The sequence below is a fragment of the Rousettus aegyptiacus genome, unplaced genomic scaffold (assembly GCF_014176215.1).
Source record: "Rousettus aegyptiacus isolate mRouAeg1 unplaced genomic scaffold, mRouAeg1.p scaffold_m13_p_1, whole genome shotgun sequence".
Classification (NCBI taxonomy): Eukaryota; Metazoa; Chordata; class Mammalia; order Chiroptera; family Pteropodidae; genus Rousettus; species Rousettus aegyptiacus.
In genome coordinates this window covers 10,725,370-10,743,867 of record NW_023416284.1, presented here as the reverse complement: position 1 = coordinate 10,743,867, position 18,498 = coordinate 10,725,370, and the positions used below count along the sequence as shown (strand labels likewise).

General features: G+C 54.1%; 1 protein-coding gene across 1 annotated transcript; it reads right to left on the bottom strand.

The window, feature by feature from the left end:
* Positions 1-4,312: 4,312 nt before the first annotated feature.
* On the bottom strand, positions 4,313-10,378 carry KLHDC7A (kelch domain containing 7A). Its single transcript, XM_016128419.2, has one exon. The coding sequence runs from the start codon at positions 10,185-10,187 to the stop codon at positions 7,833-7,835; it is 2,355 nt and encodes a 784-aa protein (XP_015983905.2). The 5' UTR covers positions 10,188-10,378; the 3' UTR covers positions 4,313-7,832.
* Between the last annotated feature and the right edge of the window lie 8,120 nt (positions 10,379-18,498).

Genomic DNA, 18,498 nt, shown 5'->3' with positions numbered 1-18,498 from the left:
GATTCCCAATTATCTGTGCTGACGAAGCAGAGAACTCCCTTATCCTCGCTAAGGGATGTTTTCTAAAGTTAAAGTCAACTTTTACTTACCAGGGGCTGGGGCGGGGGATGGGGAACAGAGAGAATGGGAATTAGTGTTTAATGAGTAGAGCGTTTCTTTCTTCCCGTCTGGAAAAATAAACTTCTGGAGATGGATGGTGGTGCTGGTTGCACAACAATGCGAATGTACTTACCGCCTCTGAACTGTACATTTAAAAATGGTTAAAGCAGTAAATTTTATGTTATGCATATTTTACCGCGATGAAGAGAAACCCAGTGATGTATTCCTTAAACTCGAAAAAGTCACAATATTTCGAAGAGGAAAGGTCAGTTACACCGCAAGTTCAGAGTAAGACCCATTTTTTTTAATTTTAAAAATTATGGATGATAAATCAGAGACTGAAAATAATCAAAACAATAACCAATTATTTCTGAGTGGGAGTGATTTCTACTGTCTTCTTTGGGCTTTTTTGTATTTTTCCAATTATATATTTGACAATAAATATTTATGTATCTTTTGTAGTCAGACAAAACAGACACAGCATTGAGAAAGTACTCAGAGCCACTGAATTATATACTTTAAAGAGGTCGCGATGGCAACTTTTATGTTATGTGTCTTTTGCCACAATAAAAAAAATATATGTTTAGAAGATAAAAGACAACTTGTATGAAAGACATTAATAAATTGGGGTTTTTTTTTTTGAAGTCAATATTGCCCAGGGGAGAGGGACCAGGCTTGGGAAGAGAAACCGAGCAGCTGAAAGAGTCCAGGCAGGCCTGGGTTTAAATGCTTCTAGGTGTGATCCGAGATTTTGCCTCCTTCAGATCAGATGGGAAGCATTCTGCAACAGGAGGCTTTTTTTTTTTTTTTTTAAAGGAGTTTACTCAGGATTTATTATGATTCAAATTGAGGCCGGGTTAACACTAACCCTCATATTTTCTGCAGAGTAAAGATTGCTGAGTGTGATAGCATAAACATGATTGCAGGAGAAACAATCACACATCTTCAGAGGATAAACTGTTTTCAAGGACACAGAGACACGGCGCCACTTCGGCACTCATGACAAATGAAGACGCCTTGTCTTTGTGCCATGTTTTTAACCTTCTCAAGTGCGTTCACGGTTTTTCTTTATTGCGCTTTCAGCGTTGTGGGCGAGTGGCTCTCCTTTTAAGACGGAGAGGCCAGAGCCCATCTGAATGCCACTCGGAATCACCCACGTGGCAGGGGAGGTTGTCGGTGCCGAAGCGGGGCTGTCCCTTGTGCGACGTCTCGAAGGGCATTCAGAGGAGGTGGGCTCAAGGGGCGAGGAGGGTCTGACTCCCCTGTGGTCTCGGAAAGGAAGGAGGTACCGGTAGGAGGATGTTGCGGAGGGCCAAAGGGACTTTGTTAAAGGGATGTAATCGAGGAAGCCAGAGCAGAGCGTGAGTTATCTATCCACCGAGGGGGAGGACCCGGGTATCTGAACAGCGACCCCTGCCGGTCAGCCTCCTCCGGGGCGGAGGGGCCTCCCCTGGCAGCGCCTCCCTGCTGCTCCTGGGCAGTGGAAGGGCCCCTGGGCAGAGGGCAGGTGCCGACGGTTTCATCAGGGCAGTTGTGCTCAGCACTGAAAGAACCAAGAGGCTGGGCCCCCCCCCCCCCCCGATGTTGTGTGCTGATGCGGGGGTGTGTGTTCGAGGATCGTGCAGAAAGAAGGTGTGGAGCGATTTCTCTTGGAGACAGGAAGGCAGCCCAGCTGGGCTCTGCTGAACCCCGGATCGTGGTATCTGATGGCGCATTTCGAATGAGGACACGGCTCAGCGGTGGCTTCGTCCGAGCTGAGCGGTGCGGCCGCTCCGTGCTGGCATCAAGGACAGAGGCAGAGGAAACATCCTCCCTGTCCACGGGGGACTCGCCGGGAACAACGGACCTGCAGGACAAGGCCTTGGAGTGAGAGGTGAGGGAGTTACTGTGCAGTGTGGGGCACTGTGGGAGTTGGGGTGTCGGGGAGGGGATCCGAGACCACACTGCCAAGGCTGTGAATTGACATCACAGCAGCGTGATCTCGCTGAGCCTTACTCATTTCACCTGTGAAATGGGACGGTGATAGATGTGGAGTTCTGAATGAACGTGTGTTGGGCGACCCGGTGAGCCTTTGGCCCACGTGTCCCCCATCCTGCGGGCAGGCCCAGGCTTGTGCATGTGATGGTGGCCTCAGGGCTCCCAGGACGTACAAGAGAGTAGAGCCAATGCCCCAGCTCCTTAAATCAAGTCCCATAGCCAGATCGAGGGTGGAGAAATTGATGGGAAGGGGAGAATATGGCCGGCTGTGGCATCTACTACCATTGTGTTGAGGATAAAATGAGATCATATAACTAGAGCACACAGGAGCATTGTGAACGCTCAATAAGTGCATGAATGATGATGACATTTCTCTCTTGTGTTTTAATAATACAAAGGTAGACGTTACCATGTTATAATAGGTATTAAATAGTAATTTTTAGTTTTCGTGGAACATCTTGTCTTCCTTTCCTCCCCTGCGTGATGAGGGGGATCCCTCCCAGACCGTGTAGGGAGGGTTCAACGAGGGAATAGTGGTGATTTACACAGAGCCCAGTGTGGGTTGAGGGGGGGCGGGAAGGGGGGGAGGGCACCGGGGCTATTATAGGTATAAGGGCCATGTCTCCATCTGCTCCCCTCACACGAAAAGGCAACCTGGAACTGATGGCTTTTTCTGTTGGCGTTTTATTTTGACCCACATCCCACTTTTCAAAAAACCTGAGATTCCCTCTGTTGGCAGATTCTCCTCCGAGCTGTCTTTTCCTCTGGCTCCCAGCGGCCTGTCTCCGCACCTCCCCTCCCTTGAGACACCTCCTCCCTTTGGGTTTCATCTCCCTCGCCCTGCTGCTGCCTGCCCAGGGCACTCCTCCGGGCTGGAGCCACAGCTTCGGGGGATTCCTGGGCGACCCTGGGGCCACAAGGCCTTTCCAGGTAAGGATGACAAAGGTGGGACGTGCTGGGTGCTGGTCATGCTTCTAAAAATCTAAATATCTTCCAGGTGCTCTGAGTGGCTCTTATTCTCAATCTGTAAGGAAAAAAAAAAAAAAAAAAAAAGGAGTCCCCTCCACAGTGCACCTTCCCAGTGTTTGGGGGAGGGGAGTAAAGGATGGGGTGGGGGATGGGGGAGGGGGTGGGGCTCTAAGCAGCTTCTGAAGATCCTCTGTGCTTTAAGACAGCCTGGGAAAGTGCTTAATGCTTTGAGCCTCGGAAACTCGAACCAGCAGCCAGTTCATTTTTAACTACCCACCCTGGAAGAGGGGAGGAGAGGCTCAGAGTCTCCTGCATGGTCGAAAACATGAATAATTTGAGCACACCCCAGACCTTGTCAAACCAGGTGGGGCCCCTGCAGTTTAGATGTCAAACAGCCTTCCTTCGCTGGGGCCAGGACACTGAGAAAGGGGAGTGGGAGTACCGGAAGACCCTCCTCTGAGCTGCTCACGGCGGCCCCCTGCAGCTGACAACAGTTCTTCCTAGACTGACTCCAGAGAGGTCCTGGGGTTGGGTGCTTTCTAGTTTTCTTGTTAGTTGTTGCAACATCCACTATGGCCGGCCGTAGCAAACCCCATTTACAGATGCAGATAATGAGGATCTGAGAGTTTGGGAAAAGTTGCTTTGAGGTCAAAGTTCAAGGATAGAACATACCTGATCAGTGCGAGTGAGGAAGGGATTGGGGACCGATGCCAGCTCCTTGGCTCCAGCGCCTCCCGATGGAGGTGGGGGGTGAATGAGGGGACGGGGGGGGGGGGGGGGGGGGGGGGGGGGTGGGGGGGAAGGGCCGGATGGAAGGAGCACCATGCTGGGAGCGGGCGGGCCATTCGCGTGCGCTTCTAAGCGAGCTGAGGGTCTTTGGAGTTTGCCACGAAGGCAAGGTTCCCTTGACCTCTCAGAGCCTCAGTTTTCCCACCGGTAAAACGGGGTCGTGGTGAGGATCCAGAGGCCATGCGTGGAAAGCGACTCGTCCAGGGCCTGCCCGGGCAGACCCGTGGCTCCGTCTCACCTCCTGCATTCGGGAACACCACAAGGCAGAGGAGCACCTGGGATGGCCCCTCCAGCCAGCCCTGCTGTCCGCTGGGCGTTTCCAGGGACAGCCCTGTGCCCTACAGTGGGAGCGGGGCCCAGGCCCCAGCCCTAGGCCAATGCTGTGGCTTCTGTGGTTGTTTTAACAACCCTGCTATTCCAGACCAGACCTAGGCTGAGCTTCTCTTGTAAATATTGATAGAGGCCCCAGACAGAGAGGAACAATAAAACACAAGGGACGTTTTATTTATAATAGAAAAAGAAACCAACAGAAAAAAATATATATATCTACAGGCCCAACAGAAGGGGGGAATGTTGAATACACCGCGGCACAGCCACTTGCTGGAACATTGTGCAACTATTGAAATGATGTTTACCGACGGTTTGTAATAACACAGGAGAATGCTCGTTCTCCAAAGCTAAGTGGAAAAAGGAAGCAACTGAATTGTATATTCAGCATAATCACACCTAGGCAAAAATCAAGCCCAACCAAAATCACACACAGAGGAAACACATTGGAGGGACACACACCGCAGCGGGGGTTAATGGGGAGATTTTTTTTACACTTTTCTCTGTTTTCCAATTTTTCTTTTTTCTATAATGGCATGATTGGCCTCACATAAAAGGCAACCCAAACTTAGGGTGTTTTTTTTTTTTTTTCCTTGAAGAAGAAAGAACTCCTATTGAAAAAGCAGCACAGATGGCCCAGGGAGAAGCCAAGCGACACAGAGACTACTCGGAGGCCGAGGGCTACAGGTCAGCAAACCAGGCTATTAAACAAGGCCAAGTGGAAATCCCAGACCCTGAACTCATGGCATAATGCGGGCCGGCTGACACTCAGTCGCACACCCAGCGTGGTGTCTGTGATGTCCTGGTAATTATTTTGACTCTCATCCCTAACTGTGTGAACTCTGCCTCTCTCTTGGGAATGTAGCTTATCTCTGCGCGATGAGCCTCTTTTATAAATGTCAGTGGAACAGAATTCTCGCCTGTATATAAAAGCAGAATAGCCAGGTCCCAACCCTCCTCACACACCAAGATGGACCTCCTAGGAGGCAGACTTGCTCCCCGCCCACCCCCCATGCGACAGAGCCCATCAGAGGCACGGCCAGGCTTCTGGAGCCCTGGTCTATGTGTCTCTCAGATTTCCATTCAGGGCTCTGCTCAAGGGAGGCTTGATCACACTACCCCACTTCTCTGCCTTATCTATCTTCATGGCACTGATGTGCCATGGGTTCTATTTATTTATGTATTTGTTTTTTCAAAATTGCCTATTTTCCTTCACTAAAATGCAATCTCTGCAGGTGCCTGGCCTCGACATTCTGTAAATGAACCCTGACCATCACGGGCCCAGCTGGTCTTTGCAGGCCCCCGGGACTGCCTTGCTCTATACCATGATGCCCCTGGCCACTCTCATCCCTAAACCCAGTTCCAGAGATGAGAAACACACCAGCTCTATTCTGTCAGTAGTTGCTGCCTGGGGCCCTGTGCCAACCCCGGGCTGAGGCTGTTATAAGAGCTCAATAGGAAAAGATGCGATGATTGATTGGTTAGCGATGTCTGCCGTGGGGCCACGGGGAGGCAGACATGATGTGCCGCTACTTGCCACGTCCACCCAGACCCAAACCTCGGCTCTCCCTCACTTCCTGAAGACCACATCTGCCGTCACTGGTTCTGGAACGAGCTTTGCTGCCTTGTCCCTGGGATTGTTTCCCTAGTCCTTACCATGCGGGCTTCCGAAAGGTCTTCCAGAGCGATCCCTAGTTCACTCCTGGCTTGGAGCCCTTCCCACACTTGACCCAGCCTCCCTGTGGCCTTGCCCTCTGCCTGGCCCCTCACCGGAGGCCTGGCCCTGGGGCTAGATCTGCTTCCACCTGCCCCGGGTCCCACACGGGGGGTTCTCCTCCCAAGCGAACCCCAGCCCGAAACCACAGTACTGATGCCACCTCCCAGTCGTGTCACCGAGCCCTTCCTCCCATGGGTCCCTTCCTGCCTGAGTGTTGATGCTGACCTTGGGCATGGCCTTGGTGGGGGAGGGAGAGTCGCTCTTCCCTAGTGCCAGCCATAGTGGCAGCTGACTTTCCTCTCCCAGCCTCCAATTTAGAAATAAATTAAGTAGCCTCACTTCCCAGGCTCTAGGTCTTCTGTGCTCTAATAAAGGTCTTCATCTTTGTGCCAACCTCCTTCTCATTCTTTGTTCTAATCATGCATCTTCTGAAAGAAGCCCCAGCTCAGCCTCAGCGGCCACAGTGAACATAGCTCCTGCCTGGGACCCCTGGGATCTTGGGAAGAGCTTTCTCCAGATACTCTCATTTATACCCTAGGCAGAGAAGGACATGAGTCGTTCTCCTCAATTTCAAGAGAGGGATGCTGAAGTCCTAAGCATCCTTATCTCCCACCTGTCCCGCTCCGCCTGGTGCACGTTCCCCTCTCCATCTCTACTTCCTTTCTCCATGCTGCTCGTCACATTGGAGTCCCAGCTCCCCTGGCTTCCGCCTGGGACCAGGACCATGGCTGATCTTGTATCTGCATGTGTCTCTCTCTTAGAGATGGAGCAGGGCTGTGGTTATAGATCGGACCAGCCTCTCTCCCTTCTGGGAGAACTGGTAGCTCCCTGAGTTTGGACAGTCTCCTCCCATTGAGAAGTTACCAAATCCGATGTGAAAAGAGATCCCAGTCTCCTGAGGTGCTGCTAGAACCTTCTAGGTCCTCAGCTCCATCATGGGCCCGCCCCTCGCCAGTACTCTCCTGTCTGATGAGGCCGACTAGGTGACAACATGGAGGAGGAAGAGCAAATTACACCATCACCTCTCACCAGTCACTGGAAGGGTTGATCGGCAGTGGCTGCCCCTAGCTCCTGCTTGGAGAGCTCTACTGTGAAGGGGTCTCAGATTTGGCGAGAAAGTCAGTGGTCCCTTAACAATGGGCCCAAGCAGGGGCCCGGGGGGGAGGGTGGCCCATGGACTACACCTCCTCCTGCCTCTCCCAAGGCCTCAGATATGGAATCAATTGCATTCTTAGTAGACCCCTGCAAGAAGATGTACCTCGTGAAACGGTTGCTAGTAAGGGAGGTTACTCACACTACAATCCCAGGGAATGAAAAAAGCGAAGTGGGCTTTGGTTAATTTACTCTGCAGGCCAAAGTCTGCCAACCGTAGCTGTTCTACTCCAACCATCTGTCCCCCTGCCTGGGCCCCCTGGGGCTCCCCCCCAGGCTCTTTCCACTCTTGCTGAAACCATCCCCCTTCATTTTTCCCACCTGTGTGTTCCAGGTGCTTCTGGGAACCTTGGTGGTTGGGGCCCAGGAGTCAATGGTTCAGAAGGGGCCCTGCCGGCTTATAGAGAGGTGGCCCATCTCTAGCGGGATCAATTGGAAGGATCACTGGGGGTTAACTGGCACCCGAGTCGCAGTTGCAATAAGGTCGTGCCCTGAACTTTGCTGGGGTCCTGGCACCCCACCTCCACCACCCCCAAATTCAGATCTGAAGCAAGGTGGTGGCCAGCCCTGCAAAGTGGCTACGTCAGCTCCCAACACCAGTTTCTAGTTCTCTAGTCACCCTAGGCCTCTGCCGCCCACTGACATCTCAGAGCTGCAGCCAGTGGAGGAGGGAGGACTAGAATTAACCCTTCCGGGCCAAAGTCCCGGCCACCGGAAACAGCCCATGGAGCGGTGGGGGGGGGGGTGGGGGGGGGCTGCTCTTTGCCTCCGGTTTTGCAGGAGGAGCCCAGCGGAGGGGCCGCTAGACCCTGGTCTGAGGCACATCGGGGCCCGGCAAGGTCAGGACGGCTGGCAGGAGGGTGCCCTGCGGGGAGGGGAAGCTCTGCAGCTCCTCGGGCACAAACCTGGGCGAGACGTGGTCGGCCAGGAAGCGGAGCACGCGCCTGCGCCCCACGCAGTAGACCAGGCTGCCCACCGCGGCGCACTGGAAGGCGTCCGGGTACGGCGTCCGGTACGTGGCGCACTCGTACCAGAGGCGGGCGCTGGCGCTGCAGCGGTGCACGCCGATGCCCAGGCTGCGGTTGAGGTCGAAGCGGTACAGGAAGCCGTCGACCGCCACCATCTCGGCCGTGCGGTCCTTGCCGCCCGCCGTGGGGCCGACCTGCCAGCGCTGCTCCTGGGCCGAGAAACGGAGCAGCAGGTAGTGCAGCGAGCCGCCCGTGACGAAGATGTCACCGGCACACGCCGTGGCCGTGTGTGCCAGGGCGAAGGTGTCGTTGGGGAGCGGTGGGGCAAAGGTCCAGCGGTCCAGGCGAGGGTCGTAGTGCTCCACCGTGTTCAGACACTCGCCCCCGATGGCATACAGATGCCCATCCAGGGCCACCAGCCGGCAGTGTGGCCGGGCTTGGTTCAGTGGGCACACCTCGCTCCAGATCCTGGTCAGCGGGTTGTAGCAGAAGACGCGATTGGAAGGCCGGCACCCAGGCCCCTGGCAGCCGGACACCACGAAGAGATAATTGAAGAGGCTGCAGATGGCACAGCCTCGGGACACGGCCTCAGGTGGCAGGTGCGCCAGCAGGTGCCAGGCATCCTGCTCGTCGTAGTAGCTACAAAGGCGGCCAGAGTCCTCCTGGGGGCACACATCAGCCACCACCAGGTGCTTCCGGCCCCGGAGCCGTCTCTGGAGGATCAGCTCCCGCTCGGCCCCGCTCAGGCACCCATAGATGTCCGGGCTGCGCAGGACCTGGAGGTAGTTGTCACTCATCACCTTGTAGGCGGCTTCCTTCAGCGCCTCCAGGTTCTGCCTTTTGGCCAAAGTCAGTACCTCACAGCAATTACCCAGATCCAGGTGGACATCTGGGGCTGAACCTGGGGTGAGAGGGAGGTGGAAGAAATTGGTCCCGGCCACGAGCAGCAGGTTGGGCTCCCCGCTGCTTCCAGCCGAGCTGGGCTCTAGAGACGCCCCAGCTACAGAGCAGCCAGAGGGGGCGCTCTGGTCTAGGCGGGGTGGAGCAAGGCCCCCGAGGCCGCGCGGCTGCAGCTGCAGCTCCGGGTTCTCCACGATCTGAAGGAGGCTCTCCTTCCTGCCAAAGCCTTGAGTGGGGGGCGACAGCACCGGCTGGGAGGAGGCGGCTGCACGGGCAACACCTTCTCTGTCATCGGCAGGGCCTCCGGAGGCTGCCGCTGTTCCCAGAGGACTTGGCACAGAAAGCAGAGCCTCAGCCAGGGCTGTGGCCCCGGGGAGCAGCCTGCCCCTGGACGTGGCCCGGGAGGTGGATTCGACATAGTATTCGTACACCTTGCTCTGCAGCCCAGGCCTGGTCCCCTCCATCTTCTCTTGTATGAAATTCCCCTCCACTCGAACCCAGGCCACCGACGAGAAGGTGTAAGAGGCGCTGGTGGCCCCCTCCTGCTGATGCAGAGCCAAGCCCATGTCCGAGGCAGCCCGCAAGGCCCCAGCCTCTTCCCCGTGGACCCCCATCACTCGGGGGAAGACCCAGCTCTTGTCCATGTCACTCCTGCCTTCCGTGTAGGCCGTCCAGGGTTGCTGGGGTGACTCCTGCTCCTCAGCCCCCGGCCGCTCGGAGGATCTGCCATCCCACCATGGGGCAGGCTCGCTGCCCGTGCTGCTGCCGTCCAGCACGGCGAGGCTTTTGGGTTCACTGCCCAGCCGGGGGCGGTGAGGCAGCTCGGCCTTACCGCCAACAGTTGTTCCAGCTGCCTGGCCACTGTGGGGAGGAGATGCCGGGCCAGAGTCCGGGCACTGCCCACCCCACTCCTCACCAGCACCTTTCCTCTCGGGCTTCCGAGTCTCTCCAGCTTCCGAGTCCCGCGAAGGGGCTCCCGTTGCCAGGACCGGGGAGCCCCCTGGATTCTCCCAGCTGCAGCCCTTGCTTCCCCTCCTTCGTCTCAGCCCTCGGAGTGGCGCCCCAGGAGCGGCCCCCTGGAGGTCGGGCTGCCCGGAGCTCCCTGCCTCCTCCTCAGCCTCGGCCTTGGCATTCCCGCCCCACAGCGGGGCCCGGGCCGGTCTCGACTTGTATAGCCTGTAGGCTGCGGTCACCAGGAGCAGAGCGGCAGCGGACAGCACCACCTTGCCTGTCAGCTGCATGTCCAAATGCCAGTCCTGGGCCTCGGCTCCTCCTCTTCCAGGGAACATGTTTCCCAAGGCGACCTGGGGCTGAGGAATGCCAAAAATCCGATTAATGATTGCCCAATAGGGGCTGGTTCCTGGTTCCTGCCGAGCTGAGCCAGAGAGAGAGTTCTGGGCTGGCTCCTGGCTGGCTCTGGCCAGCCAGCTGAGTAGTTGGAGCAAAGGTGACTTTGAGCTGGCAGAGGGTGGCCACCGGAGCCCCAGCTGGCAGATCTCAGCGCTGGCCTCTTCGGATCCTTGATACTTTCCCTGGGGGTGGGAGGGGCAGGCTCTGCCCCGGGGCTGAACTTGTGATCAGCCACCTGAACCAGCAGCAGCTGGAAGATATTAGGGGCATCCAGTGGGCGGAGTGTTCAGTGGGCACATGAAGGGGGAGGAAGCTCTTGACCACACAGTCACCCGATGCCAGGAAACGCATGGGCTTGGTTATTATTTGTGTGTGTGCTTTATTTTCTCCTTTGCAAATCTGCTGGGCTAGGAGGGTTGGGTGTGGTGAGTATGGGATAGGTGGAGCCATAGCAGGTGTGGCATGAGACCCGCCTGGGTCTGTTTCCTTTCTGTTGGGACCTGCTGGTCCCCACAGGGAGAATGGGGTCTGCACTTAGCAGCAGGGGAGGCTGAGCCAGGATGGCTGCCAAGCCACCTGACCTGACTCTTGAATGCCTCTGCTCTCCTGACTAAGAGAACTGTCCATCCTGAGAGGACTTCCGGAAAACAGATGGCATTCGTACCCAGATTGGGGGTAGAAATGGGGCACATCTTTGCCCTCCTAACCCTCTGAACCAGACAATCTCATTCGGTGAGAGGGAGACTCACCACCGCCCCCGACCCTGTCTCACCAATGCTGCGAGCTCCAGATCCAGACTACCTGGATCTGCAATTTAACTTGACCTTGGGCAAGCGAGTTCACCTCTCTGCGCCTCAGTTTCTTCATCTGAAAAAGAAATGGGGGTAACAGCATACACAACTCATAAGGTTGTGGTGAAAACAGAATGGGTTAATGTGCGTCAAGCCCATAGAGCTGAGCTCCTCCGCCTTGGGCGAGCTCAGTAAATATCCGCCATTCTCCTTCCGGTCCTCCCTTCTTCCTCCTTCTCACCACTAGCATCATCATCGCTCATATTAGTCATCGTCAGACAAACCTTCTGAGGCATAGATCTGATTTGCCCCTCTCCAGACGGAGGTCCTCTCAGGGTCCCCAAAGGCCAGAGTAGGGGTCTCAGGCCCATGCTGCCTACTGGGGCTGGACAGGTAAAGGGAGGACTGACCTGGTGATGGTGCCAGGTGGGCGGGCCCAGCACTACCAGATCCCACTGTTTCAGAGACACTTACTTAGTCTAGGCAGCGATGCGATCATTTGATTTCTAAACGATGGCGTCTAATTTAAAAACGAGACTGAAGCTCACTTCACGGGCCAAAGGAAACACATACCTGGGAGGGATTTGGCTTTGAAGGCTTGACTTCAAGAGACAATCCTGGCTCATGCCGCGTTCACAGGCATTCATGCTCCAGCCTCAGTTCCCCCTTCCAAACTCATGTCCTGCTCCCTGCCTCGTGTGCCCAGCTCCGGGCTGGGGCTCAGGCCAATTTCGCCTGTCTTTGCTGATCCGCATCCCTCCAATGCTTCAGAGTTGGTGCATGCGTCTTCCCCGGCGCCTCCATCCTTTTTCTCTTTGGGTCTCTTCTTCTTCCGCATGCCTCTTTCAGCTTCTGTCACAGAGGCCATGGGTCAAAGTGCATTCTGTTCTCCTGCTGGATTCTAAATCCCCGAGGACTCAGTTTTAGGCCCTGAGTCCTGTATGAGGCCAGGCACTATTGGGACAGACAGCCAACACACATCGTGCCTTTCCCTGGGTAGAGTGGGCGCAGATGCTGTGAATGAATCTCAGCTAGTGCTCATTGTCCGTTTGGGAAAGAGACAATTGTTGTCCCCATTTTATGGCCACTCCAAGGCCACTCCAAAGGAAACACATACCTGGGAAACACATCCCATTTGTTTGTAAATGGGAATTTCTATCTCTGATTCCCAACCTCAGAGTCTTACAGAGCTGAATTCATCCGACAGGTAGGACCGCTCCAGGATCCAGGCCTCCTCTGGGCCCTTTTTTTTCATCATGGTCAAGATAGTGATTCTAAATTTCACAGGCACGGAGAATCACTGGGGATGCTTGTGAGAAAGGCAGATTTCCAAGTTCCACCCTCCTTAGACTTTCTGACCCAGAAGGTTTGAAGATGGCTCCCAGGAAATCCCCATTTTTAAGTCACCTCAGAAGATTTCAGTGGGTCTAGAAATAAAAACTACGTCAGTGTTTCTACTTGTCCACTGAGGATTCTTCTTCACCCTGGGGTGGAGGTGAGTAGTTGCTCTGTAGATCATCAAGGTCAGTAACAGGAAAGATGGGGTGAAGTCCTGGACACTTTGCCTATGTAAAGCCATTTCATGACCCAGTGATCGGGAGAGGTGGTATTGTTCATCACCCTCATTTCACATAAGTTGTGGGCACCAGGGTCTTGATTTATAACAAGGTCTCTCTAGCTACATGGCCCATTTCTCTTCCTCTGAGAAGGAGAGGATGAGGTATAAAAGGTAATGAAAAAGATTTGTCTAGTAATGGAACCAGGGCTTTGGGGGCTCATGTGGGTCCCCTAGTGGCCAAGCTGTCATTGCGACAGTAGGGTTAGCTTTGGAACTCCTGTACCCTTGGAGAGGGGTAGACTTGTGGCATACCTCTTTGGTGTGTTGTGACCTGGGATTGTCCTCGCAGATGCCACCAAGTGGGCAGGGGCTCAGCCCCTTTGGTGATTTGCCAACAGGTGCCTATTGATAAAGTACAACTGGGCTATTGGATGGCCAGGGAGCCCAAAGTAAAGGGCATCAGAATAGAGGTCAGGTTAGGATTCCAGAAAGAGACATTTAGCACTGAGTATTGATAAGAAAGCAGGAGGCATAGATTGACTGACTGATCAGATATTTACCAGATACTTATCACGTACCAGGCCCTGTGCTGGGGTGCCGTGATACAGGTTAGGGAGACCTCTATGGTCCCTGCATCGGTGGAGATCTTCGACTCTGGAAGAAAAAGATGACGAGCAAGAAGATGGTGGAGGGTGATAATGCTTTTCGGAGAGTGAAACAGGAGTCCCTGCACCAGGCTAGGACAGAGGGTGGCGAGGACATTTGAGATGGCAAGAACAGCGGGGGCCAAGAAGAGGAACTAGCAAGGTAGGAGGAACCCTGGAGGAGGTGAGAGCCATGACGATGCAGGGAGACCTCCGGACCGGACCTTGGAGCTAGGCGCAGAACGAGCAGATGAGGGCGTGTGTGTGCGTCAGGTGACACCGATTTGAATCCTGGCTTGGCACGTCCTGTGACCTTCTCTCATTAGAGGGCGTAAGTGACGCCTGTGAAACAGCCGAGGCCAGAGGAGGCCTTCATTGAGTGAGGCTTCCTGCTGTCTGCCCTCCTGTCCAGTTCTCAGGGAACACGGCCACCTGAGATTGTTTTAAAACGTAGGTGCTGCTATATTATTCAGGTACAGTGAGGCCGGCACGTCAGGGGATGACTGCTGTTGGAAACGTGGTTTGTACTCACAGTTCCCGTGTGGGCCACGTGGGGAAGCACCGGAGTCAGTAAGGAAGCGGAGCGGGTCGGGGGGAAGTGTGAGTAAGAGTCTTTATTGCGGTTTTCCTGGGAAGGAACAGGGGAGGCGGGGTAGGTAAACAGTTTAGGATTGGCTAGCTTGAGTAATTTCAGGAGCTCTGGGGACTGCCTCTGGTTCTCTGATCCTCGTCCTGGGGTGCCTAGGCAGGGGATATTGGCCCTGGTGTGTAAGAGCCTCGTGAGAGCCTGCTGAAGGAGGTGCTTGGGGGTATGACTTTGGATTGGTTCCTCCGCCCATCAAAGGCAGGCTCCTAGGCTAGTCATCTGCTCTTTAGGAACTCGCTAACGCGGGGAGGGGCAGTTCGGTGCCATCCGTCCATGGAGTTATTCATGGTCAGTGGGGCCCAGATGCCAGAGCATCAAGAATACAGAAAACAAGAGGATGTAATTACTACAGTCTGTCAGAAGATGGAAGAGCAGGGACTTTGGGGCCCCTAAGAGGTGGCCTTGTCCCCTGCAAGGTGGCTGGAAGCAAGCTTTCGACTCTACCCTGAGGTCTCTTTTCAACCAGAGGTAAACACAACATTCCCACTAGCTGACTTCAGACTCCATAAATTACAGCGTGTTTTTTTTTTTTTTTTCCTCCCAGTCCATTTGGAAAAAAGTGAAATGAACAAATGAAGACAGGAGCAAAATTAAAAGATAATTGGAAGTCTATATTGGGCGTCTGTGAATGTGTGTGCATGCTGCCAATCTGGTCTCTCCGTGCGGGCAGGATAAATTGAGAACCCTTCAGTTGGCTCGGAGGGTGGGTAAAACAGTCAGAGACAAGTGCGTGCCATGCAAATAAACAGGCCCATCTTCGAGTGATTAGCTTTGAACTCCATGGTGCTGGTGCGTCCCCTGGTCTTCTGTGTTTTCCATGGTGGAGGCCCATCCAGGTGGGGGTGACAGGCAAGGCCCAGAGGGGAGGGACAAAGCTCGGAGGAGGTGGGTGTGGGCAGCTCTGGAGGTGGGGTGTGTGTGCAGAGAGGGGTAGAGATGTCGGAGAAGGAGTCGGGGAAGAGTACGTACGGCCTTTTTCACATTCACACGCATGTGTACCCGCGTGCACACTGACCCACATGCACCCACATACATGCACACACCCACGTGCACTTGTGCACACACATACAAACACACACTTGAGGGAGAATGTGAACCTTTGAATCCAGAAAGGTCAGCAAGAAATGAATCCTGGTTTGACCGATGGGGAAACTAAGGCCTAGAGAGAGGAAGAGTCTGTATAGCTGGGATTGGAACACAGGGTATCTGACTGGGTCTAGGGGGTGGAGGAGGAGGTCAAGGAGAAATTCCTATCGGTCTGCAGGGTGCTCAGTATTTGGTGATGGTGGCGGTTCTTTACACCTACCCAGGGGCTGTTCCTGGATAAACTCTCCTTGGCATAAGCTGGGCTTTATCATGCACAGCTCCCTGGGCTGCATCCCCAGAGCGGGTACACTGCCACGGTGTCAGTGGTGGTTCAAATGCTGAAACATTTCCATTCTTGTGGTAATAGCCACTGCCCCAACAGACCAGCCCGGCTGCCATTCCCCCAGGACCCCATCTACCCTCCCCGCCATGTGTGAACTAGAAGTCAATTCCTGGTGGCGCAAGCCTCCTCCAACTCTGCGTCGCACAGCTGGAGGTCAGACATCTAATATTCCCTCTGGCTCTTCCTGCCCAGGCCCCTGTTCGGCGGGTCTAGGATGATGCTGGCTCAGGAGTTACTAGACTGAGGATGCCACCTCCGCTGGGATTTGGAGTCTGCAAAAGCGAGACCAAACTGGGATTCTCGTGGACCTGCCATTGTGAATGCCACCTGCCGAGCTCACTCATCCCGGGGTCTCCCACAAAGCCTTTCATCCACATGACCTCAACCAACAGCTGTCATGGTTGTGATAGCACATCCTTTGACTGGGTGCTTCTGATTCTTCTACCCTGTGCGGCTGGCATGATCATCCCCATTTTATAGATGAGGGCGCTGAGGCTCCCAAGAGGCAAGGTGATCTCATCCAAGGTCTCACAGCTTGCAAGTGGTACACAGGTTGGACTCAAAACAAGTCTCCTCTTTGACTTTGGACCATGCACCCATTCAGCTCACCCTGCTGCCAGCTGCCCAAGTTCACCTCCACAGAAACTCAAAGGAGGCCGGTGTTGCTCTCCAAGGAGACGTGTCACTTTTGTTCCTTTCCGTTCTGGGACGAGTAGAGGCCAGGGTCAGGTGATGCCAGGATTTTGGAGAGGGCAAAGCATGCTGCAGCTTCCAAATAGGGGAGTCTGGCCTAGAAAAGGAGCTTTAAAGAGTTGGGAATGCCAAGGGCATGAAGAAATGTCCTACTTACAATTTCTACCGCACAGACCATTAAGAAATGGAATAATGGCATGCGCTACGTGCCTGTGAATTTGATGGGGAAATTGAATGCGAAACGATTCATGGGTGCCATTTGAGATGGCAGAGAGCATCCTGATTTTTTGTTCCTAGGGTGGAATGAGTTGGAGCAAAGGGAAAATCCTGAGGTTTGAGTATGTGGCTTAACCCCCTGCCTGCGTACAAGGGGAGAACCCTCAAGGAGGGCTCAAAGCCAACAGTAATAATAATAATAATAATAATAATAATAATAATAGCAGCTGACGTTTACTGGGTGCCCACTCTGTGCTAGACTCTGTGCTCTGCTGAGAATACAGGCACCATTTCCTTTCATCTTCATAGCAGCCTTGCAGGGGACATAAGACCCATTCTATAGATGAGGAAATCAAGGCTCAGTTTCTTCCCCATGGCCAAGTCTGTTATACCCCAAAGCTACTCTGTAGAAACCCTTGTTACTTAAAGAAGCATTACCTAGGAGCTTCTTAGCATGCAGGATCTTAGACCCTACTCCAGCCTCAAAAAAAAAAAAAAAATCATAATTCTCATGTTAACCAGAACCCTACATGAAGCACTGTATACACCTGGGATGGCGACCCCCCGCCACAATCGCAGGAATCAATCATCTGTATGACCTTGAACATCATCAAGAGCATGGGTGGTCACCCACCCTGGGTCAGAGAGAGGTCACACGTGTCACTGACCTTCTGATACCTGAGTTTCCACGGCAACTTTAATAAATGTCATTATTGATTCTGGTTATGAGACTATCCCCTGCGCCTCAGCTTCCTTATCTCTCAAATAGGCATGGTGCCGCCCACCCATGGAGTCATTCTCAGAAAACACAGTAGGTGCAGGTGCCTAATGGGGATTGATAAGTGTTTATAGAATGCGCCGATGGATCATGAGAGAAGCCATCATTCGTTGCCGAGGGCTGGCGGTGTGCCGCACCCTGAACTAAGTGCTTCAGAGGCACTTTCTCCCTTAAGTGAATTTTTTGCAATCTTACCAAGCAGGCACGGTTATCCCTGTTCTACAAGGAAGAAACCCAGAAGGGTTAAATTACTTGCCCAAAGCCATCCAACTAGGAAATGGCAGACCTGAGATTCAAATCAGGCATCTCCAGACCAAAGCCCTTGCTCACAGCTGGGCTGTCTCCCCTCTCCTCCTCCTGTGTGCCCCTCTGTGGGCAGCATGCTCCCTTTTGGGGCTGTCCTTGGAGCCCCATCCTAGTAGCTCGCCTCTCCCCTCCCCCCTCCCCTACCTCTTCTTTAAACCCCTTCCTGAGCTGCCGCTTGCCGGCTCCAGGATGTCCTGTGGCTCCCCTTAGCCTCTCCTATCAAATCTAAATGGCTTAGCCTGTTCTCCAAGGTCCCTTCAATGCCCCAACCTCATTTGTCACTGTTCCCAAACACTCGTTCTGCTCCAGCCAAGCTCATCTGTTTACTGTCCCCTCGTCCCTGCTGTCACATGGGCCATTTCTCCTACTCGTGGTGCTCTTTCCCACATCTCTGCCGCTTAGTTTAGTTTCTCAAAACCCCAGATTAAAACTGGGCCCTCTCTACAGGGAGGTGCTTCTCCACCCGCCCTGCGTTCCAGGCCCCTCCGAGGATCTACTGGAAGTTCCGAACACGCGCTAGAAAAATGCGCGCGCACGTAATATTTCATATACAAATTCTTGAAGTCCCCAGGCCCTTGGAGTCCTGGTTAAGAACCCCTCAGCTAGGGGAAGGTACATCCCGAGCTTTTGGAAGTATCTATCAGCTTGGCTTTAGGGTAAGAAAGAGGCCAGCCAAGGGTGATGTATTTTAAAAGTGTATGTTTGGGTTTGCTCCATGCCAAAAAAAAAAAAAAAAAAGGTTTCCTGGCCAGATAAGTATAGAAAATACTGCTTTGTGACCTCCGAGTCTCGATTTCTTTTATTTATAAAATGGGGCCAATAAAACCTGCCCCTGTATACGTTGTCATGGTGATGGGATGATTTAAGGTGCATTGAGGTGAGGACCATCCTGTCTTTGGGCCCCCACATCTTGTGTTCTTTTCAGGAGACCGCCAGCGGAGACAGCAGCAGAGACCCCCTTCTTGCAGCTGCGGTGAAACGCAGGACCCCAGAGGGGGCCTGGAACCTGGCGGGCATGGCTGCGGCTCCCAGCTGCTTCCCCAAACCAGCGGGGGCGGGGCGAGGGTGCCCTGGCTGGGAGAGGAGCAGCCCCGAGTCTAGACCTGACTCTTGTCTCTCCCAGAGACTGGAGAGAGCTGGTGCTAGCCCCCAGAAAGGCAGGGCAGGTTTGCGTTCCACAGCTCTGAGC